This window comes from Vidua chalybeata, chromosome 1 (assembly GCF_026979565.1).
Source record: "Vidua chalybeata isolate OUT-0048 chromosome 1, bVidCha1 merged haplotype, whole genome shotgun sequence".
Lineage (NCBI taxonomy): Eukaryota > Metazoa > Chordata > Aves > Passeriformes > Viduidae > Vidua > Vidua chalybeata.
The window spans coordinates 1257930-1280219 of record NC_071530.1 but is presented as its reverse complement, the minus strand read 5'-3'; the positions used below and the strand labels follow the sequence as shown (position 1 = coordinate 1280219).

The 22290-nt window shown below is 59.3% G+C and overlaps 1 protein-coding gene across 1 annotated transcript in view; it reads left to right on the top strand.

The window, feature by feature from the left end:
- The first annotated feature begins 281 nt into the window (after positions 1-281).
- The window catches only part of NBEAL2 (neurobeachin like 2), a 31299-nt gene continuing 9290 nt past the window's right edge, over positions 282-22290 (top strand). The window contains 31 exon segments of the mRNA XM_053953343.1: positions 282-337; positions 5683-5771; positions 6735-6899; positions 8138-8219; positions 10280-10572; positions 10657-10739; positions 11609-11694; positions 12502-12787; positions 12859-12965; positions 13502-13579; positions 13668-13751; positions 13879-13977; positions 14772-15343; positions 15433-15565; positions 15646-15765; positions 15847-16177; positions 16275-16357; positions 16469-16561; positions 16841-17012; positions 17430-17563; positions 17645-17804; positions 17878-17980; positions 18356-18500; positions 18622-18780; positions 18865-19024; positions 19870-19955; positions 20367-20461; positions 20607-20727; positions 20729-21025; positions 21099-21277; positions 21351-21510. Of these exon segments, the coding sequence (XP_053809318.1) occupies positions 284-337; positions 5683-5771; positions 6735-6899; positions 8138-8219; positions 10280-10572; positions 10657-10739; positions 11609-11694; positions 12502-12787; positions 12859-12965; positions 13502-13579; positions 13668-13751; positions 13879-13977; positions 14772-15343; positions 15433-15565; positions 15646-15765; positions 15847-16177; positions 16275-16357; positions 16469-16561; positions 16841-17012; positions 17430-17563; positions 17645-17804; positions 17878-17980; positions 18356-18500; positions 18622-18780; positions 18865-19024; positions 19870-19955; positions 20367-20461; positions 20607-20727; positions 20729-21025; positions 21099-21277; positions 21351-21510 (4809 nt within the window). The 5' untranslated portion in view covers positions 282-283.

Sequence of the window (22290 nt, the reverse complement as noted above, 5' to 3'; positions counted from 1 at the left end):
AAAGGCGATTAAAGGGGAGAACGAGGCGAAAGCGTCGCGTTTTGCTCGCCCCGCGGGCGAGCAGGGCTCAGCCGCGCTGATCAGCGTTAATTATTCGGGGCGGGGTGGGGCTTTGCCTTCCTCGCCCCATCGAGGACCGTGGGGATGCGGGAATAGGAAGGAGAAGCGGAGGATGGGGAAGGGCCCCCAGCAGGTGGAGGGGAGTCCCCGCCCCCCCACACCTGGGGGAGGTGCCGGGGGGGGCCCGGGGGGGCGGAGCAGCCGCTGGTTCCCGGCCCCGGGCATGGCTTCTTCCCGGGAGCGGCTCTGCGAGCTCTGGATGCTCTTCTTCGCCAAGGTGAGCCGGGCACGGGCACCGCCACCACCCACCACCCCCCCCACCACCGGGGGCGGCCACCGCGCCGGGGACCCCCCCCATCCCCGCCTCTGGCTGCGCCCCCTCCATTCCCGCCCGCTCTCCGTGTCCCCCATTGTCGCATCCCCCCATTCGCTGTGTCCCCTCCCCTGCGCTGTCGCGCCCCGCGTGTCCCCAGACCCCCGCGCCACCCCCTGAGCTGTGCCCCGTCCCCGTCCCCCCCCTTTGCCACCGCGTCCCCCCCCCCCCCCCCCGCCCTGCACGCCGTTGTCACCTGCGCGGTGTCCCCAAGGCCACCCAGCCCCGCCGTGACCCCCCCCCCCTCCCCTTCCCACGGAGAATTTGGGGTTCCCCGCCCTTCTCGCCCCTCCCCGGGTGGGGGGGGGTTCGGGGGGTCGCGGGAGGATTTTTGGGGTCCGCGTGTGTCCCCCCCCCCGCTGCCGGCGCCACCGCTCGGCGACAGGTGCGCGGTGACATCGGAGCGGCGACAGGGTGGGGACAGCGGGCTCTGACGGGGTGGGGGGGGGGGGGTGGCTTTGGGGCACCCTCTGCCACTCCTGGGTGGGGACCCCCCCCCCTGCGCCACCCCAAAAGTCGCTCGTGCGTCGTTTTGTCCTTAATTACCCCGGGGGGGGGGGGGGGGGGGGGGCGGGTCCTGCCGGAGAGGTGGCACCCAAGTGTCACCACCCCCCCCCTCCCGCCGTGTCACCCCCAGCGCTGTCCCCTGGCGGGTTTTGGGGTGAAACTGCCCCCCCCCCCCCCAAAACGCTGTGCCCCGGGCTGGGGACATCCGTGGGGCCTGTCACCTCAGCTGTCCCCGCGATGTCACCTGGCACCCTCCTCTGCACCCCGAAACAGCGTCACCCCACTTTGTGGGGACAGGGCCACGTGCTGGGGCATCGGGGGGGGGGGGTGACATGGGGACAGGCGCCACCGCATGGGGGTGGCTGTGGCTGTGTGGGGACAGGTGCCACCTTGTCAGGGTGGCCATGGCGCCGTGGGGTCACTGAGGTGGCCGTGGTTGTACAGGGACAGGTGCCACAGCACTGAGGGGACCGTGGCCATGTGGGGACAGGTTCCACAGCACTGAGGTGGCCGTGGTTGTACAGGGACAGGTGCCACAGCACTTTGTGGGGACCGTGGCCATGTGGGGACAGGTGCCACACCATCGAGGTGACCGTGGCCATGTGGGGACAGGTGCCACAGCACTGAGGTGGCCATGACCATGTGGGGACAGGTGCCACACCATCGAGGTGGCCGTGGTCGGGTGGGGACAGGTGCCACACCATCGAGGTGGCCGTGGTCGGGTGGGGACAGGTGCCACACCATCGAGGTGACCATGACCATGTGGGGACAGGTGCCACACCATCGAGGTGGCCATGGTTGGGTGGGGACAGGTGCCACAGCACTGAGGGGACCGTGGCCATGTGGGGACAGGTGCCACCCCATCGAGGTGGCCGTGGTTGTACAGGGACAGGTGCCACTGTTGAGCTGTGCCCGGGGGACAGGTGTCACTTGGTGCAGCTCTCTGTGGCCGTGTGGGGACAGGTGCCACTCTGCCCGTGGTCATGTGGGGACAGGTGCCATCCTGCGGCTGTGTGTGGCCACAGAGGGGACATGGATGGGGACCGGTGCCATCCGCCAGGGGGGTGTGTGGTGGCGGGGGACGCGTGTCACACTGTGGAGTGTCCCTGGTGCCACCAGGGTCTGATGGCCCTGCAGGGTCCCATCGTGCTGCCAGGGCACTCACAGGGGACAGGTGTCACCCGCGCTTGTGTGGGGACAGGTGCCACTTGTCCGGGTGTCCTGCTGGCTGTGCCACACCAGTGGGGTGGCCGTGCCACCTCTGAGGCACCGGGGACGTGGCCAGACCCCGGTGTCACCTCCCCAGCCAGGTCACAGAGCAAAACCCTGTGGCCTTTGCCACCACAGCCGTGTCCCCAAGGCCCTGGCGAGGACAAGGCTGGGGGGACGTGGCCCAGGTGGTGGCGGTGTCCCCTCCATGGCGGTGTCACTCGATGGCAGTGTCGCTGTCGCCGCCCCCCGGCCGGTGGCCCGGGCATGGCCGCGGTGTCTCCGGTGGCTTTAAACCAGGACAGAGTCGCTGTCACCGGCCTGGCAGGGGACAGGGGACAGGGGACAGGGGACAGGGCTGTCCCCAGGGGTGGCCGTGCTGTCCCACCCCTGCAAGGGGCGGCGGGAGCGTGACCCCAGTGCCAGCCCCCGCGGGGACACTCGGTGTCACCCGTGGCGCTCAGTGCGGGGGGTGACATCCCCGCGCCTTTGTCGCTGTCACTTTTTGGAGGGCTCCCTGCGGAAGGGCGGCATTCCCGGTTTGGATTCCGGGTCTGGCATTCCCGGTCAGGCATTCCCGCTTCGGATTCCCGGCTGGGCATTCCCGGTTCGGATTCCGGGTCTGGCATTCCCGGTTCGGATTCCGGGTCTGGCATTCCCAGCTCGGCTTCCCGGTTCGAATTCCCAGCTGGACATTCCCGGTTCGGATTCCCCGTTCGGATTACTGGCTGGGCATTCCCAGCTCGGATTCCCGGTTCGGATTCCTGGCTGGGCATTCCCGGCTGGGCATTCCCGGTTCGGATTCCGGGTCGGGCATTCCCGGTTCGGATTCCCGGCTGGGCATTCCCAGCTCGGATTCCCGGTTCGGATTCCGGGTCTGGCATTCCCGGCTGGGCATTCCCAGCTCGGATTCCCGGTTCGGATTCCGGGTCGGGCATTCCCGGTTCGGATTCCCGGCTGGGCATTCCCAGCTCGGATTCCCGGTTCGGATTCCCGGTCTGGCATTCCCGGTCTGGCGTTCCCGGTTCGGATTCCCGGTCTGGCGTTCCCGGTTCGGATTCCCGGCGCTCCCAGGCGGCTCCGCGCCGGCCGAGCCCAGAAGCCGCCGAACAGGCTCTGCCAGCCGGGAACCGGCTGCGACAGCTCCGCGGGGTGGCACCGCCACCGCCACCGGCACCGGCACCGGCACCGGCAGGGACCGCGGCCTCGGGGGGGCACACCGGGAACTCGGGCAGCGCCGCTCCGGTGGGCACAGCGGGAATTCCGGGAGCCAGCTCCGGGGTCGGGATGCAGCTCCGCGCGGGTGCCCCGGGAATTCTGGAACAGCAGCTCCAGGTGGGCGCTCCGGGAATTCCGGGGCTGCGGGAGGGCCCACCGGGAATTTCGGGGCGCGGCTCCCGGTGGGTGCCCCGGGGAGCGAACTCAACCCTCGGGCAGGATTTGGGGTTGGATTTGCAGGGAATTCCGGGATTAACCACCGCAGCTCCCCGTGCTGCCGGGGACATCCCGGAGCCCCGGGTGGGCGCAGGGACGGGGGCTCCGGTGACACCGCGGTGTCCCCAAAAGCGGGGCCGGTGTCCCCAAGCGAGCGGAGCCTGCAGCGGGGCAGGAAGCGCCGTTGGGGCCGCGGGTGACTTGGCATTTCCTGAGCTCTGGGGCTTTCTTGGTGGCTTTTGCACAAGCGACAGCGGTGACAACAAGGGGGGGGGGGGGCCCCTAAACACCCCCTCCCCCCGTTCCGGCCCCGCTGCGCCGGCGCCGCTCCCACGGCTGCGGGGTCATGGATGGCCACGGCCACCCCCGGGGACAGGTACGGGCTCCGGGCACCTGGGGACACCCCCGGCCCGTCCCGAGGGACGCTCGGGGTGGAGCGGGAAGTGCGGGGGAGGCGGATTTTGGGGTGTCCCCCCCCCCCACCCCTTCCCGGCGTTGTGGCGGTCGGAGCGCCCGGAAAAGTGGGGACGGTCCCCGTGGGAATGCGGGGACACCCCGGGGTGCTGCGCCGGGGGGAATCGGGGTGCTCGGGGATTGGGGTGACCCCAAAGGGTGTGGGGGTCCCCAAGGTGCCACCCTGGGGTGCTCAGGGCACTGGGTGACCCCAAATTGATGCGTTGCAGCGCCCAGGGCTGTGAGTGACCCCAAAGGGCAGCACTGGGTGCTCAGGGGTGGGGGTGACCCCAAAGGTGCCACCCTGGGGTGCTCAGGGACGTGGGTGACCCCGAAGTGCCCTGTTGGGGTGCTCAGGGATGGGGGTGACCCCAAAGGTGCCACCCTGGGGTGCTCAGGGGCTGGGGTGACGCCGAGGTGCCACATGCGGTGCCCGGGACTGGGGGTGACACCGAGGTGGCCCCACGGGGTGCTCAGGGGCGTGGGACACCTGCAGGTGCCACCTCGGGGTGCCCGGGGCTGGGGGTGCCCCCGGGGCGATGGGTGGGGGTGCCCAGCCTGGGTGAGTCCTCACTGTCCCCCACTGTTCCCCACTGTCCCCTGCTGTCCCCCACTGTCCCCACTGTCCCCACTGTCCTCGCTGTCCCCACTGTCCCCCACTGTCCTCGCTGTCCCCACTGTCCCCACTGTCCCCCACTGTCCCTCGCTGTCCCCACTGTCCCCACTGTCCCCCACTGTCCCCACTGTCCCCACTGTCCCCACTGTCCTCGCTGTCCCCACTGTCCCCCACTGTCCCTCGCTGTCCCCACTGTCCCTCGCTGTCCCCACTGTCCCTCGCTGTCCCCCACTGTCACTGCTGTCCCCACTGTCCCCACTGTCCCTCACTGTCCCCACTGTCCCCCACTGTCCCCACTGTCCCCCACTGTCCCCCACTGTCCCCACTGTCCCCACTGTCCCCACTGTCCCCCACTGTCCCCACTGTCCCCACTGTCCCCCACTGTCCCCACTGTCCCCCACTGTCCCCCACTGTCCCCACTGTCCCCACTGTCCCCACTGTCCCCCACTGTCCCCACTGTCCCCACTGTCCCCCACTGTCCCCACTGTCCCCCACTGTCCCCACTGTCCCCCACTGTCCCCCACTGTCCCCACTGTCCCCACTGTCCCCACTGTCCTCGCTGTCCCCACTGTCCCCCACTGTCCCCACTGTCCCCGCTGTCCCCATTGCACAACCCCTGCTGGGCCGGGCAGGGCCCGCTGTGCCCTGATTGGCTGCAGGGACAGGTGCTCTGCGAGCTGATTGGCCGGTGAGTTCCACAGGTTGTGCTGTGCTGGGCTCTGATTGGCTCAGCACCTCCACAGGTTTTTGCGGCTCTGGCTGCTGATTGGTCAGCGAGTCTACAGGTGGTGCTGTGCTGGGCTCTGATTGGTCAGAGGCTTCGCAGGTAGTGCAGTTCTAGGTTCTGATTGGTCAGAGGCATCACAGGTTGTGCGGTTCTGCGCTGCGATTGGTCAGCGGCTCCCAGGGGTGTGTCACACACCTGAGTGGGCGGGGCTGGTTTCTCTGGCTGTGATTGGCCAATCCCTACGGGCGGGGGCCATGGAGGGCCGTGATTGGCTGCCGGCCCCAGCCCCGCCCTCCTTTGCAGAAGGACCTGTCCTACCTGCAGCAGTGGCTGGAGGCCTTCGTCACCAGCTTCGAGAGGGTCATCGCCCTGCCCTCGCTGGAGCCCCGCAGGTGGGACCCCAAAACCCGGCGGTGACCCCGCCCAGTGACCCCAGACAGCCCTGAGTGACCCCAGACAGCCCTGAGTGACCCCAGACAGCCCTGAGTGACCCCACCCGGGATGACCCCAGCACCCAGGGATGACCCTCAGGCATTCCTGGGTGGCCTCCAACACCCCTGAATGACCCCCTGAGTGGCCCCCAACACCCCTGGATGACCCCAACACCCCTGAGTGACCCCCAGCAGCCCTGAGTGACCCCTGTAGGTGACCCCCAGCACCCCTGGATGACCACAACATCCCTGAGTGACCCTTAGCAGCACTGAGTGACCACCCTGGATGACCACAACATCCCTGAGTGACCCCCAGATGACCCTCCCGAGTGGTCCCCAGCGCCCCTGGATGACCCCAACACCCCTGAGTGACCCCCAGCACCCCTGGATGACCCTCCGACATCCCTGAGTGACCCTTAGCAGCCCTCAGTGACCACCCTGGATGACCCCAGCACCCCTGAGTGACCACTCTGGATGACCCAACACCCCTGAGTGACCCTCAGCAGCCCTGAGTGACCACCCTGGATGACCACAACATCCCTGAGTGACCCCCAGCAGCCCTGAGTGACCACCCTGGATGACCCCAACACCCCTGAGTGACCCCCAGCACCCCTGAGTGACCCCCAGCACCCCTGAGTGACCCCCAGATCACCCTCCCGAGTGGTCCCCAGCGCCCCTGGATGACCCCAGCACCCCCAGGTGACCCCTGTGGGTGACCCCAGCACCCCTGGCTGACCCCCAAAACCCCCAGGTGTCCCCAAACCCCCCCCCCCCGTGGGGCCCCAGCCCCGCGTCCTGCCGCGCGTGGGGGCGGCGGCGCCTCCTCATCCGCTCCCCGTGGTCGGAGCCATCCGGTGCCGCGGGCGGTGGGGGGGGGGGGGGGGGGACAGCGGGGTGACATCCTGCGCCCCGAATCCCGCCCAGGCCCGAGGATCCGGGCTCGGAGATCCCGGCGCTGCCGCGGGAGGTGCTGCAGGTGCTGAGCCAGCGGCTGGGACACAGCGTGGCCCTGGGGACACGCGACGGGGACAGGGGGACGGGGCTGGGCCAGGCGCTGCTGCTCCTCAAGTTCTTCATCATCATCTGCAGGTGGGTGACCCCCCCCCAAATCCCTCTGGCCCCCCACCCCCTTATCCTCCTGCTCCCGCGGGTCCTGTGTCCCCACGTTTGTCCCAGAGCGTTTGGGGATGTGCCGCCCCCATCCCAAAAAAAAACAACAAAAAAAAAAAAAACCCCGCAGGATTCCTCCCCCAGGGGAATCACTGTGAAATCTGGGATGCCCCCAAATCCACTCAGAAGTGCGCGCCGTCTTTAAAAATAATTAGTAATAATAATAGGAATAACAGTGGTGATAATAATAATAATGGCAGTAATTAGAATAATGTAGAATAACAGGAGATTTTAAAAATATAGGAATGAAAAATTAATGTTATTGCCCCCCCAAAATGCTGTCATTCCCCACAGTGTGGTGCCCCTCCAAATGTGGATCACACCTCTGAAAATAATAATTAGAAAATCGTGATTTTATTAATAATAATTGTTGTTGTTATTATTATTAATAATTATTTTTGTATAGTATATATTTATAAATTTATATTATATTATATTATATTATATTATATTATATTACATTATATTATATTACATTATATTATATTACATTATATTACATTACATTATATTACATTACATTGCATTGCATTACATTGCATTACATTATATTGCATTACATTACATTATATTATATTATATTATATTATATTATATTATATTATATTATATTATTATATCATAACTATATTTATTATATAGTTATATATTATTATATATTATAGTAATTAATTAATAATAATGTAATATAATAAAAATATAATAATCCAAAACCACTATTTCCCCCAAAATGTCATCATTCCCTCCCAGTGGAGTATCCTCCCCACAATGCATTATATCTCTAAAAAAAAAAATTTGAAAATAATTAATATTATTAACGATTAATATATTTAACAATAATCGTGAATATAATAATTTTAAAAATAATGTAATTAACATATAAAAATAGGAAACCATTATTTCCCTCCAAAATTCCATCATTCCCCCCCAAATTGCATCACTTCTCTAAAAAAAAAAAATTAAATGTTATTTTTATTATTAATAACAAAAATCAATAACACAACGTCATATAATAAAAATTGTGTAAAATATGAGAATTTTTCATGGCATTTTCCCTGCCCCAAGCACTTTATTCCCCCCGCAGGTTTCCCTCTTCCCCTTCCCAAATTTCCTCCCCCAGCTCGTGCAGGATGAATTCCCGATGTTTTCCGTTCCAGGAACCTGGAGAACATCCAGCCCGACAGGAACCCCGGCTGCCTCCCGCACGTGCTGCGGCTGCTGCGGCTCTGCGGGAGCCAGGTGGGAGCGGGAACGGGAGTGGGAACGGGAACGGGAGTGGGAGTGGGAACGGGAATGGGAATGGGAACGGGAATGGGAGTGGGAATGGGAACGGGAGTGGGAACGGGAATGGGAATGGGAATGGGAGTGGGAGTGGGAATGGGAGCGGGAACGGGAGTGGGAATGGGAGTGGGAGTGGGAGTGGGAGTGGGAATGGGAACGGGAATGGGAGTGGGAACGGGAATGGGAATGGGAACGGGAATGGGAGTGGGAATGGGAATGGGAACGGGAACGGGAATGGGAACGGGAATGGGAATGGGAGTGGGAACAGGAATGGGAATGGGAGTGGGAGTGGGAACAGGAATGGGAACAGGAATGGGAACGGGAATGGGAGTGGGAATGGGAGTGGGAATGGGAATGGGAACAGGAACGGGAACGGGAATGGGAGTGGGAACGGGAATGGGAGTGGGAACGGGAATGGGAGTGGGAACGGGAATGGGAACGGGAATGGGAGTGGGAACAGAGTGGGAATGGGAACGGGAATGGGAACGGGAATGGGAGTGGGAACAGGAATGGGAATGGGAACAGGAGTGGGAATGGGAATGGGAATGGGAACAGGTGTGGGACCAGGAATGGGAATGGGAACAGGAGTGGGACCGAGAATGGGAGTGGAACCAGGAATGGGAATGTGAGCAGGAACGGGAACGGGAGTGGGAATGAGACCGGGAATGGGAATGGGAGTGGGAACGGGAGTAGGAACAGGAATGGGAACGGGAACAGGAATGGGAGTGGGAACGGGAATGGGAGTGGGAACGGGAATGGGAGTGGGAACGGGAGTGGAACCGGGAATGGGAATGGGAATGGGAATGGGAATGGGAATGAGAGCAGGAATGGGAGTGGGAACGGGAACAGGTGTGGGACCAGGAATGGGAGTGGGACCGGGAATGGGAATGTGAGCATGAATGAGAATGGGAATGGGAACAGGAACGGGAATGAGAATGGGAGCGGGAACAGGAATGGGAACGGGAATGGGAGTGGGATGAGGAATGGGAATGTGAGCAAGAATGGGAATGGGAGTGGGAATGAGACCGGGAATGGGAGTGGGAACGGGAACAGGTGTGGGACCAGGAATGGGATTGTGAGTGGGAATGAGAATGGGAACGGGAGTGGGAACGAGAACCGTCATGGGAACAGGAACCATCATGGGAACGGGAGTGGGAGTGGGAACAGGAATGGGAACAGGAGTGGGAATGGGAAGGGGAATGGGAACGGGAAGGGTCATGGGAATTGGAATGGGGACAGGAAAGGGAACAGGAACGGGAACAACCATGGGAGTGGGAACAGGAATGGGAATGGGAACAGTCATGGGAATGAGAATGGGAAAGGGAACAGAACTGGGAATGAGAATGGGCGTGGCCTGATTGGCTGGGGAGGGGCTCAGCGCTGATTGGTCACTGAGTCCATACATTATGTGAATCTGGGCTCTGATTGGTCAGGAGCTCTGCAGGTTGTGCTGTGTTGGGATTTGATTGGTCAGTGAGTCCACAGGCTGTGTGACTGAGTTCTGATTGGCCAGTGTCTCTACAGGTTGTGTGATTCTGGATGCTGATTGGTCAGAGAATCCATAGCTTGTGCTGCTCTGGGATTTGATTGGCCAGCAGGTCTCTAGGTTGTGTGATTCTGGATGCTGATTGGTCCGTGAGACCACAGCTTGCGTGACTCTTGATGTTGATTGGTTGAGAGCTGTACAGGTTGTGTTGCTGTGTAATTTGATTGGTTCATGTGTCCACAGCGTTTGCTGCTCTGGTGCTGATTGGCCAACAGCTTTGCAGTGCCAGGTGCTGATTGGTCAGTGCAGCTCTGAGTTCTGATTGGTCAGCAGCCCTACAGGTTGTGTGACTCTAGCTGCTGATTGGTCAGTGCAGCCCAGCTTGTGCTGCTCTGGGCTCTGATTGGTCGATTGATTGATTGATTGATGGATGGATGGATGGATGATCCCATTCTCCCCACAAAGCGGAGTTTCCCGCCCATTCCCATTTTTTTGGAGCGTGTCAGGGATTAAAGCTCGGCTTTCCCGGCAGCTGCGGAGCATCCCGGGGGACGAGCGGAGCCGGGCACAGCTGGAAAATGGGGCACAGCTGGAAAATGGGGCACAGCTGGAAAATGGGGCACAGCTGGAGAGCCAGGAGAATGGGGAAAAGCTGGAAAAAGGGGCACAGCTGGAGAAGGGGACACGGACGGAAAATGGGACACAGCTGGAGAGCCGGGCACAGCTGGAAAACCGGACCCAGCTGGAAAACGGGATGCTCCACGCCCTGCACCTCTGCGAGTGCTTCCTCGACCCCTACCAGACCTGGCGGCGGCAGCTGAGCGGGTGAGGGACACCCCCCCCACATCCCAAATTCCCTCCCCCGTCCTGGATCCCACCCCCCCCCACTCCTCACCCCTCTCTTTCCAGGGAATCCATCAGCTCCAAGGAGAAGAGCAAATACAAGTTCGCCCCCGCCCCGCTGCCCCCCGAGTTCGGTGCCTTTTTCCAAGGTAAAAGCGGGATTTGGGAAAGGGAAGGGTGGGTGTGGGGTCCCTAAGTGGGGAGAGGGTCCGGGGATGCGGGGTGCTGGGGCAGGGGTGGGATCAGGGAATATTTATAGGATCCGTGGGGGGGATGTTGTATTCAGGGGTAGGTATTGATCCTAAAGGACCTTAAAGGATCCCACCCCTGCTCCAGGTTATCCTGTACTTATCCCACAAATATGGGATCCCACCCCTGCTCCAGGTTATCCTGTACTTATCCCACAAATATGGGATCCCACACCTGCTCCAGGTTATCCTATACCTATCTCAGGATTATTGTAGGATTCCAGGACAAATATAGGATGCTGTTCCATGTTATCCTACACCTGCCCCAGAAATTTAGGATCCTGTACCTGCTCCCGTGTCCTGGGAAGAGGAACAGGATTCCCAAAGCGGGAATTAAGCCCAGCACCACCTGCAGAACCCGCAAAAATCAACACAAAGGGGGATTTTTATCAGGGAAGCCCCAAAATCCCCTTTTAGAGGCAGCAACGTTGCAAAAATCCCCTAAAACTCCGGCCCGTAAACCCCCACCTGAACCTGAGTTTGGCACAAATCCACTTTTTTTGGGGCCAAAACCCCATTCTTGGCACAACCAGAGCTGGAATACCTGGAGCATCCTCATCCTCTCCACCACCAGCAGGGTCCAGCACCCCCATGGGGTGGGTTTGGGTAGGAAAGGGATTTTTCCCTATTTTTTTTTTGGCTGAAAAATTATTTTTTCCCTATTTTTAGATAGAAAGGGGCCCTTTTCTGTTTGGTTTTGGTTTTGTTTGGTTTTTTTTTTTTTTGCTGTTTGCTCCTCTGATGAAATCTTTCCCTCCTCATCCTCACAGAGAGTTTCCAAGGTGGGAAGCAGCTCCCAGAAACCATCCAGCTCCGGATTATCCATCTTTTTGGAGCCATCCTCTCCGGATCCAAGGTACCCTTGGGAGCTCCTCATTCCAGGGATAAACCCCAAAGTTTTGTTCATTCCAAGGCTGGAATTAAACCAGTGAATTTTCCAAAGCTTTTAAAAATCCCGTTTATCATTCCGGCCTTAAATTCGGTGGGATCAGCTCAGAAACGTTAAATTAAGTAATTAAATTCAAGAATTAAATTAAAGTTTTAAAATAAATAATGAAATAAAACAAAATAATAAAATAAGACAAAATAATTGAAAATTAAATAAAATTATTTAAATGACTTATTAAATTAGGAATTAAAGAATGAAGTAGGACAAGTAAAATAATAAAATAAAACTAAATAATTAAATTATAAAATTAATGAAATAAAAGAAATAATAAAATAAAGCAAAATATGTAAATAATTAAGCTAAATAATTAAATTATTGAATGAAGTTATTTTTAAATTATTAAATAGCTAACTATAATAATTAAATTACTGAATTAAATTGTTTTCTTGGACTCTTACATTTAATTATTAAAATTAATTACATGAGAAATTTTTAAGCTGAAGCTGCTGCTTCACCGCCCATTCACCTCTGGGCTGGAAGCTGGAAAATCCTTGGACTAACAATTTGGAGCCGAAATCACTTTAAATTTCCGCAGCAATTAAAAACCAATTCCATCAATAATTCCCAAATTGGCTTTAGAGCAATTCACACCCCCAGGGGTAAAATCTGCAGCGCCGGATCTCTCGGGGTCAGTAAATAACGGGATCGGCAAAGGGCTCGTGTCCCGACGGGCGACGGAATTCCCAAATTCCCACCTGTTGCCGAACCCCGCAGCCCAACGCGCTCCAGGCCATCACCCCGGCGGCGCTGGACGTGCTCCTGGGGGTTCTGCGGCGGGGCGGCAGCGGGGCCCCCCCGTCCCCCGCGCTGCTGGAGGCCACGCTGCGCTCCGTGGTGGCCGCGGTGCACGTCCTGCACGGCTCCAGCCCCGGCGCCGGCCCCGTGTCCCTGCGGAGCCTCCTGGACGGATACTTCAGGGTGCTCAACTCCGACCTCCCCGCCGCCTCCCTGGCGCCCGAGGCGGCCGGCGGCCTCATCGCCCTGCGGGTGCTCATGTTGGGTAGGTTGGGAACAGGCTGGGGTTTGGGAGTGTGGGATGGGATGGGGCTGAGCCAGGCTCTCCGTCCGTAGACGCCATCCCGGCCATGCTGAGCTGCCAGGACCGGCCGGTGCTGCAGGCCGTGTTCCTCAGCAACAACTGCTTCGAGCACATCATCCGCCTGCTCCAGAACAGCAAGGTATGGGGTGGTGCCTCAGTGTCCCCGTCCCGATCTCCGTCCTCATCCCCATCCCCTGTTCTCATCCCCGTCCTCATCTCCATCTTCATCACCGTCTTCACCCCCATCCTCGTCTCCATTCTCATCTCCATCTTCTGTCCTCATCGCCAGCCTCACCCCTATCCTCATCTCCATCCTCGTCACCTTCCTGATGCTAAACAAACCTGAGACAGGGTGACACCAAGTTTGGACACCTTCATCTCCATCTTCTTCCTTCTTCCTTCTTCCTTCTTCCTTCTTCCTTCTTCCTTCTTCCCTCCCTGTTTCCTCTTTAAATGACCCTGGGACAGGCATTTGGTGACACCAGGGTTGGGCACCTTCATCTCCATCCTCACCCTTCCCAGCTCTAAGTGATCATGGGACAGGGTGGTGTGTCCTTTTTGGTGACACCAGGGTTGGGCACCTTCATCTCCATCCTCATCCTTCCCACACATCCATGGGGTGGGGACCCTCCAGAACCCCTTCCCTGTGTCCCACGCCCACCCCGTGTCCCACAGCTCTACCTCGGCAGCTCGCGGGAGGCGGGTGAAGCCCGGGACGAGGTTCCCACCTGGAACGGGGATGGACTCCAGCAGGTACCCCATAACCCAACCACCACCCGTGGTGGGCCGTGTCCCCTCATTCCCATGTCCCAGCAGCTCCCCCATTCCCGTGTCCCCGTAGGTCAACGCCAGCGGCTCCGACGCCATCGCTGTCCACGCCCTTGGGGTGCTCACGGCCATCATGAGCAACTCGCCGTCAGCCAAGGTGGGCAGGGGACCTCCCCTGAGGAGGACACCCCAAAAACAGAGGGATTTGGGTATTTTTACCCGGGTTGAGGTGGCTTAACCCAAGGTGGGGCTCATCTGGGATTCCACTGTCCCGGTGCTTCCAGGAGGTGTTCAAGGAGCGCATCGGCTACACCCACCTCTACGAGGTGCTGAGGAGCCAGGGCCAGCCCACCCAGCGTCTGCTCCAGGAGCTCCTCAACATGGTGAGCATTCCCACTTTTCCTGACTCTGGGCAAAGCTCTCGGCACTGGGCGTTCCTGTGGATCTCAGCCCCCATTCTGAGCACCCCCATCCTCTCCACTCTGCTGGTTTCTCAGCAGCTTCCTCCCGAGGGGTCCTGGGTCCATCCTTCACTCGGAGTTGTGCTTGGGTTTGGGAGTTTTGAGCCTTTTTGGATGTGGAACTGCTCACTGCTGGACACAGGAGGGTCTCCAAGGTGCTTCATGCATGAGGGTCTCTGAGATCCTTGATTCCTGGAGGCCTCCAAGACACTTCATGCACAGAGATTCTTAATGCTCCAAGATTCTGGATGCACAAGAATCTTCAGAATGCTTGGTGCATGAGGGCCTCCAAGATCCTTGATACATGGCGGTCTCCAAGATTCTTCATGCTTGGGGTCCCCAAAATTCTGGATGCGCAGCATCTCCAAAACTGTTAATGCATGGGAGTCTCCAAGACCCTTAATCCACGAGGATCTCCAAGATCCTTGATGCATGGAGTCTCCAGAATTCTTCATGCACAGGATCTCCAAAAGGATTGATGCGTAAGGGTCTCTGACATACTTGATGCACGAGGGTCTCCAAGATCTTTAATCCATGAGGGTCTCCAAGACCCTTGATGACTGGGGTCTCCAAATTCTGGATGCATGGGAGTCTCCAAGATTCTGGATGCACAGGGGTCTACACAAGGTCTCTGCTGCCAGCCTGGGTCGGCCTGGCATGGATCCATCCCTCTCCAAGCACTGGAGCTGCACCAACCCCGTCTTGTGTCCCTGCAGGCAGTGGAGGGTGACCACAGCTCCTTCCCAGTGCGTCCCATCCGCAACGAGCAGCCCCTGCTGATCCTGCTGGCCTGGCTGCCGGCGCTGGAATGCCGGGATCTCCAGGTGTTCCTGTCGGCGTGGCTGCGGCGGCTCTGCGAGGCCTCCCTGCCCAGCCGCCTCACCTGCGTCAAGGCGGGCATGGTGGGCTCCCTGCTGGGCGCCCTGGCCACCGAGCCGGCGCTTCCCGGCGCCTGCTCCCAAAACCTGCTGGAGCTGCTGCGCTCCTTGGGCAGCCTCTCCATCCGGCCCGGGGAGCTGCGGCAGCTCCTGCGGCTGCTGCGGCGCGAGCGGGGCCGGGGGCCGCATCCCTACGTGGCTCCGGTCATCCGGGCGCTGTCCGGCATGGCCAGGGGCGAGGGGCCTCCCCGGGCGCTGCAGAGCTTCGACCTGAGCCCCGGCATGGCCGGGATCATGGTGCCCACCATCCAGAAGTGGCCCGGCGGCGCCTTCGCCTTCCACGCCTGGCTGTGCCTGAGCGAGGAGGAGCCAGAGCCGCTGGCGAGGCCGAAGAGGAGGCAGCTCTACAGGTGATGCTCGCCGGAGGGGGGGAGGTGAGGGTGGGGAGGGGCAACAGCACCATCCCCACCGTGGTTTTCTCCATGGTTTTCTCCACCAGCTTCTTCACGGCGGGCGGGACGGGCTTCGAGGCGTTCTTCACCGCGGGCGGCGTGCTGGTGGTGGCCGTGTGCACCAAGAAGGACTACATGACAGTGGCACTGCCCGAGTTTGCCTTCAACGACTCGGCTTGGGTGGGCATCATCCCCATCCCCGTCCCTGTTCCCATCAGGGAACACCACAACGTCCTGATGTCCCTCTCCGTCCCCCACAGCACTGCGTTGACATCGTCCACGTTGCCGGCCGCCGGCCCTTCGGCCAGAACATCGTCAGCATCTACGCCGACGGACACCTGCGGAAAACGGCGCAGCTCCGCTTCCCCTCCCTCCACGAGGTGGGGGATCCTCCCGGCGCCCACCCAGACCCTTCTGCATGGCCTCACTGGGGGCTGAGTGTGATCCCTTCTCCCTCCCAGTCCTTCACCTCCTGCTGCATCGGCTCCGCGGGCCACCGGACCACCACGACGGCCGCCGCCACTGCCGGCCACCCGCCGGCACCCCACGGGCCGGAGCTGGTCTTCACCCAGCACCCTGTGCTGGGACGCTCCCAGTCTGTCCCCGCCACCCTCGGTCCCCACTCTTGGACCCCCACCCAGCTGCCCACGGAGGGGGTGGTGGCCACCACGGCAGCCGGAAGCCAGGACACGGAGTGGGGCAGCCCCACCTCGCTGGAGGGTCACCTGGGCTCCGTGGCCATCTTCTGCGAGGCTCTGCAGCAAGCCCAGGTCAAGGCTCTCTTCTGTGCAGGTGTGTCAGGGTGGGACGTGGAGGTTGTCCCCAGGGTGCTGGTGGTGAGCCGGGTCTCCTCCACCATGTCCCAGCTCACCCCAGTCCTCTGCCCCAGGACCAAATGTCACATCCCCGTTCACACTGGAAGGTGACTTGGTGGAGCTCAGCAGTAAACTCTTGCTGTACTACACCCCCCAGGTGAGGAGAGGTGTCCCACCCCACTGGGGACAGGGACAGCGCTGGTGGACCCTGTGCCACCAGGGACGTGTCCCAGGAGCATGAGGTTGCTCCCACGGTGTTCTTTTCCAGGCCTGCAGGAACAACATCTGCTTGGACCTCTCTCCCAGCCACGGCTTGGACGGGAGGCTGACGGGACACAAGGTGGTCAACTGGGACATCAAGGTAGGCTGAGCACAGGGCGACCTGTCCACACCATGGCCTGGAGGCATGGGGTCCCTCGTGGGGCACAGTCCCAGGGCAGGACCCCCACAGGTCCCCTGGACACTCCGGGACACTGCCCGTGGTATTGGGCCCACCGTGACCCATCTGTCCCATGGGTCCTCATCATCCACCGTGGGTGGTGCAGGGGAACAGGTGACTTTTGGGGACCCCAGGTGCCATGGACCTTCTCCTCCACACTGCTGTCACCACCCAGCAAAGCCTCTCCCCTCCCTCCCCAAGGACGTGGTCAACTGCGTGGGTGGGATGGGGGTGCTCCTGCCCCTGCTCGAGCAAGTGGTGTCCAAGACGGAGGAGCCCGAGGATGAACAGGAGACCAACGACCTGGTGGGGCCGGAGCTGACGTCTTCCAGGAACGCCCAGGGCATGCTCATCCCACTGGGAAAGTCCTCAGGTGAGGAGTTCGGGGGGTGTGAAGCAGGAGCTGTCCTGCTTGGGTGGCTGGAGGTGACCACGGAGGGGTTCCTGGACCTGACAGGTGTCCACCACGGGCAGGAGAAGTCTTGCCTGAGGCTCCAGGAGTTACGGGGTAATGGAGGAACCACTTGGGATGTTGTTACGACCCAGTTAGTCACGAACAAACGTTTCTGGGAAGGTGAGGGTGGCTCCAGGAACCTTTGGCGTGGGTGGAACGTGCTTTCTCCCAATATCCAGCTGCTCGTTCCCAAGCTCAAAGCACCAGAGGCTTCCGTCTCCTTAAATCTGGAGAAAACAGGAGAACAGGGTGAAAAGTTTGGAGAGACAACTGCGTGGGATCTCCAGGAAGGGGGTTTGGGTGGGCCCGGGGCTCACAGGACCCGGTGCCCTGCAGAGAGCAGGCTGGAGAGGAACAGCGTGGCCGCCTTCCTGCTGCTGGTGAAGAACTTCCTGCAGAACCACACCGTGAACCAGGAGAGCCTGGTGCAGTGCCATGGGCCGGCCATCATCGGAGCGCTGCTGCACAAGGTGGGGGAGGCTCCCAAAACCCCATCCCACAGTCCTTGCCGTTCCCAAGGGGCTGGAAGTGTCCTCTGTCACCCGTGGCAGGTCCCTGGCACGCTGCTGGACATGAGCACCTTGGTGGCCTCGCAGATCCTCATGGAGCAGGTGGCTTCCGAGGGCAGCGGGCTCCTGCTGCACCTCCTCTACCAGCACCTCCTCTTCGACTTCCGCATCTGGAGCAACAGCGACTTCGCCGTGCGCTTAGGTGGGAACAGGGATTGCCCTGGAATGCCCATCCCGCCCGGCCTCCCTGGGGTCCTGACACCTTCTCCCTGCAGGTCACATCCAGTACCTGGCCAGCGTGGTCAAGGACCACAAGCAGCGCATCCGCAAGAAGTACGGGGTGCAGTTCATCCTGGACTCCATCCGGACCTACTACGGGTCAGCTGCCACGCGGGGCTGGAATCCCGGAATGCTGACGGGGTGGGCTTCACCCCTGGGAGCTGTGGTTTGGCTAAACACCATTTCTGTGGGGTGATATCTCTCCTTCCAAAGTGGGAGCATTGTGTGGGTGCAGGACCTTCCATGTCCCATCCCTGAGCCTGTGCCCAGCTCCAAAATCCGCCCCCAGCAGCCACCAAGAGTGTGGTGGCTTCTGCAACAAGCAGACCCAAATGTGTGGGGTGGACACGTCCCAGGGGTAGGAGATCCCTGGAGCTCCTCGGGCTTTGTGTTGGGATTTGGGATGATGCTGGCGGTGGGTGGTGGGTGACAAGGGACACATCCCCACGCGTGTCTGTCGATCAACACCTCCAGGGAGAAGACCACAGCCACCGATGACATCAGGACGGTGCAGACGTCCCTTTTCAGCCTGGTGAAGGATTTCTTCTGCAGGAGCTTCTCCGGGGAGGAGATGCAGAGCTTGCTGAACTACCTGGCAGGGGCACAGGATGAGCAGCAGGTGTGTCACCGGCCACGCCGTGGTCCCCAAACCCCTCAGCGAATCCTGGGCTGGGGAGAAGCCACTGAGATCCCAGTGGGACACTCGGAGGGCAGTGGACAACCATCCCGGTGTCCTGCAGGTCTGTGGGGCACTGGAGGTGATCCACAGCCTGCTGAAGGGCTCCCCAGCCCAGGAGCAGCTCTTCGCCTTCCTCTTCGAGCCGGGCCATGTGGAGCTGCTCTTCTCCCTGCTGGTGCAGAAGAGGTTCTCGGATGAAGTGAGGGAAAGGGTCTTCAAGGTAGGGCGGGTCCCCAGCGCCCACCTCCTGCTGCCCCCAGAAGGGATGTCACAGCCAGGTGGCCTCCTCTCGCTGTCCCACCAGGTCCTCTACAAGATGCTGAAGTACGAGAAGGTCCCCGAGCGCAGCAAGAGCCGCCTGAAGCTGAAGGACATCGGGTACCACGGGCTCATCTCCTACCTCAGTGACGTTCCCGGCTCCATGCTGCTCTTCCGCTGCCTCTCGGAGCAGGTCCTGGGGGCAGGTACCGTGTGCCAAAGAAGCCAGGCCAACCATCCCAACCATGTGCCGTGGGATCATGGCTGCTGGCTTCCCACTGATTTATTAAAGAAACATGGATATTGATCTAGCACAGATATCCAACTGTGACAGACAAAAACTCTCTGACAGTTTAAAGTTAGACAGTGTATGTTCATTGCGGCGCCGGGCAGCGTGCGGGATAGCTCCCAAATACACACTGCACCTTTCCAATGATTACAGAGTCCTTTTATCCACACCAGAATTGAATACCCAAAACACAAATACATATTCATCATTTTGGTCCATCCCATTCCTCGCTCCGTATGCTAATCATTCCCAAAGCTATTAAGCATGCGCAGTTTGTTCCTTGAAATGGGTCCCTTTCATGAGGAGGGGTCCCAAAATGAGGAAGTAAATGAAGTCTTCCTCATTTTGACCTTTCTACCTTTTCAATGCAAACAGGAGAAATGAACCTTGGTAGAACTCCCATTCCCTGTCTTCAATCGGTTTCAGAACAGAGGAGGCCCACAATTGTCTCATGTTCCTAAAAGCTATTTGTCAGTTTCTATATTCCTCATTACAAACCCAGCTAACTAAACATTGTGTTGACAAGCAATCAGTTATTAGTTAACTACTAACTCTTAACTTCATCAAGGCCTACTTACAAAATCCCTTTATTTCAATTAACTCCAGTAAGGCTTATCCCTAACTAAAATCTTAGCTCCTCTAAAATCTCTAAATCTCTTAAAGTTTATGTTTCACCACGGGGCTCAGCTGGGCTGGGTCTTTGGTGGCTCTTGGGGACAGCAGGAAGTGTCCCACCACTGTGCTGACTCTCTTTGTCCACAGACCCTCCCAACTACAAGGACCTGGTGGCCGTGGTGTACCTGTCCCACCGGGCTGAGCTGAGCATCCGACTCGACATCTGCCGCAAGGTGAGCGAGGCCGGGACACAATGGGAGGTGACAAAGGTGTCACCCCGGGGTTGAGCTCCTTGGACACCCAGCTGTGTCCAAAAGTGCTGGCCGTGGGGATGGTGGTGACACGGATCTGCCAGCACGGAAATGGTGCAGCTCCAGCAGCCCAAGATGGTTTTGCAGGATGTGGGGTGCTCCTGTTCCTGGGATGGGTCCACCCATCAAGAGCTGGGGCAGCAGCATCCAGTGTCCTTCCTTTTCCTTCTCCTTTTCCTTCTCCTTTTCCTCCTCCTTTTCCTCCTCCTTTTCCTCCTCCTTTTCCTCCTCCTTTTCCTCCTCCTTTTCCTCCTCCTTTTCCTCCTCCTTTTCCTCCTCCTTTTCCTCCTCCTTTCCCTCCTCCTTTCCCTTCTCCTTTCCCTTCTCCTGCAGCTCTTCCACCTGATCTACGCACAGCAGGACCTGGTGAAGCAGCTGGCCAGGTTGGCCGGCTGGCAGGACACGCTCACCAAGCTCTACGTGAAGGAGTCCTACGAGTGCCGCCAGCACAGCCTGAGCACCGCGGGCTGCCCGGAGCTGCTGCGCCTCTCCGAGCCCTCCGGCAAGGACAGGATGAGCCCACCGCCCGCCGAGCTCCAGGAGCTCGATGTCTTCCTCCCGCTGGGATACGAGGCCTCGGACCAGGAGCTCTCCGAGGGCTTCTCCGACCACTCCATCTCCCCGAGCGGCCGCACCAAGTCCTTCCACTCCTACAACTTCAAGTCCTTCGACTCCTCGGACCGGGCCAGCCGCTCGTCCTCCAACCCGGGGACGGTCCCCCCTTCGACGGCGTCTACCACCCGCTGTCCCCCTTCTCCACCTCGCCCTTCGACCTGGGGCTGGACCTGGCCAGCACCAGCTCCATGGCCACGGCCGAGAGCGGCACCCAGACCCCGGCCAGCGGCCCCGGCACCCCCTCGCCCCTGGAGAGCTTCAAGCCCTTCCCGGGAATGCGAGCGCGCAAGAGCTCCAGCCTGTCCAACGTCCTGGATGAGAGCAGCTACCAGGACGTGCTGCCCAGCGACAACGTCTCCAACACCAGCAACCCCCAGGTGAGCCCCAAACCCTCATCCCCACCATGCTGGGGCACCGCGGGGCGCCTCTCACCTTCCTCTCCGCCGGCAGCAAACCCCCGAGGAGGAGCTGTGCAACCTCCTGACCAACATCATCTTCTCGGTGACGTGGCGCGGGGTCGAGGGCTGGGACGAGGCGGCCTGGAGGGAGCGCGGCCAGGTCTTCTCCGTGCTCACCAAGCTGGGCATGGCCTGCGAGCTGGTGCGGCCCCCGGACGAGATCAAGCGCAGGTGAGGCCTCGCCCGCGCCCCGGGGGTGCATCCCGAGGGAAGGGCACCCTCCGGAGCCGCTGCTGTCCCACAGCCTGCTGGAGATGATGCTGGAGTCGGCGCTGACGGACCTGAAGGAGTCGGGCCCAGCGGCGCTGCCCGGGCTCACCCACAACGCCCTGAAGCTGCTGCGGCTGCTCCAGGATTTCCTCTTCTCCGAGGGACACAACAACCAGGCCCTGTGGAGCGAGAAGGTGGATGGGAGTGAGCAGGGATTCCTGATCCCAAACCACGGCTCTGCTAATCCCTAATGTCAACCCTGGCCCTGAAAGCAGCCCCACCTGCAGAGCTTGAACATAACCTCAGATTTATGCCTAAATTGAAATCAAAGCCTAATCCTAACCGTGGGAAATAACCTCAGACTCAATCCTAAATTTAAATCAAAGCCTAACCCTAATTTTAGGAAATAACCTCTGCCTTATTTGTAATCTTAAATCGAACCCCAATCCTAGTCCTTAAACCTTAATCCTAACCCCTAATCCTAGACTTTAACCTTTACCATAAATGCAGCCCTTCATTCTCTAAACCCTGAACCTAAACCCTAAGATTAACTCATAAACTCTAAATTTAACTGTTCCTCCTAAATCAGGATCCTAAACCTTAACTCCACATCTTTGTCATAAAGCCCAACCCTTAATCCTAATCTTAACCCTAACTCTTTCTTGTAAACTCAAAGAGTAAACTCCAATTACTCACAGCCTGTAATCTCACTGTATTTCCTACATCCTAATCCTAAACCTTACTGCTATACCTTTGTCCCGAAGGACTGCTATACCTTTGTACCTCAACCCTGACTCCAATCCTATACCCCAGCCCTAATCCTGACCCCTGACCATAAATCCTGAGCCCCAACCTCATGCCAAACCCAGACTAGTTTGTCACGAGCTGGGTTCTACCCTAATCTTAAACCCAAACCCGAATCCGAGGAGGGCTGGGAGATTGAGCCGGTGGTTTGGCAGGGGTGTGGTTCCTGC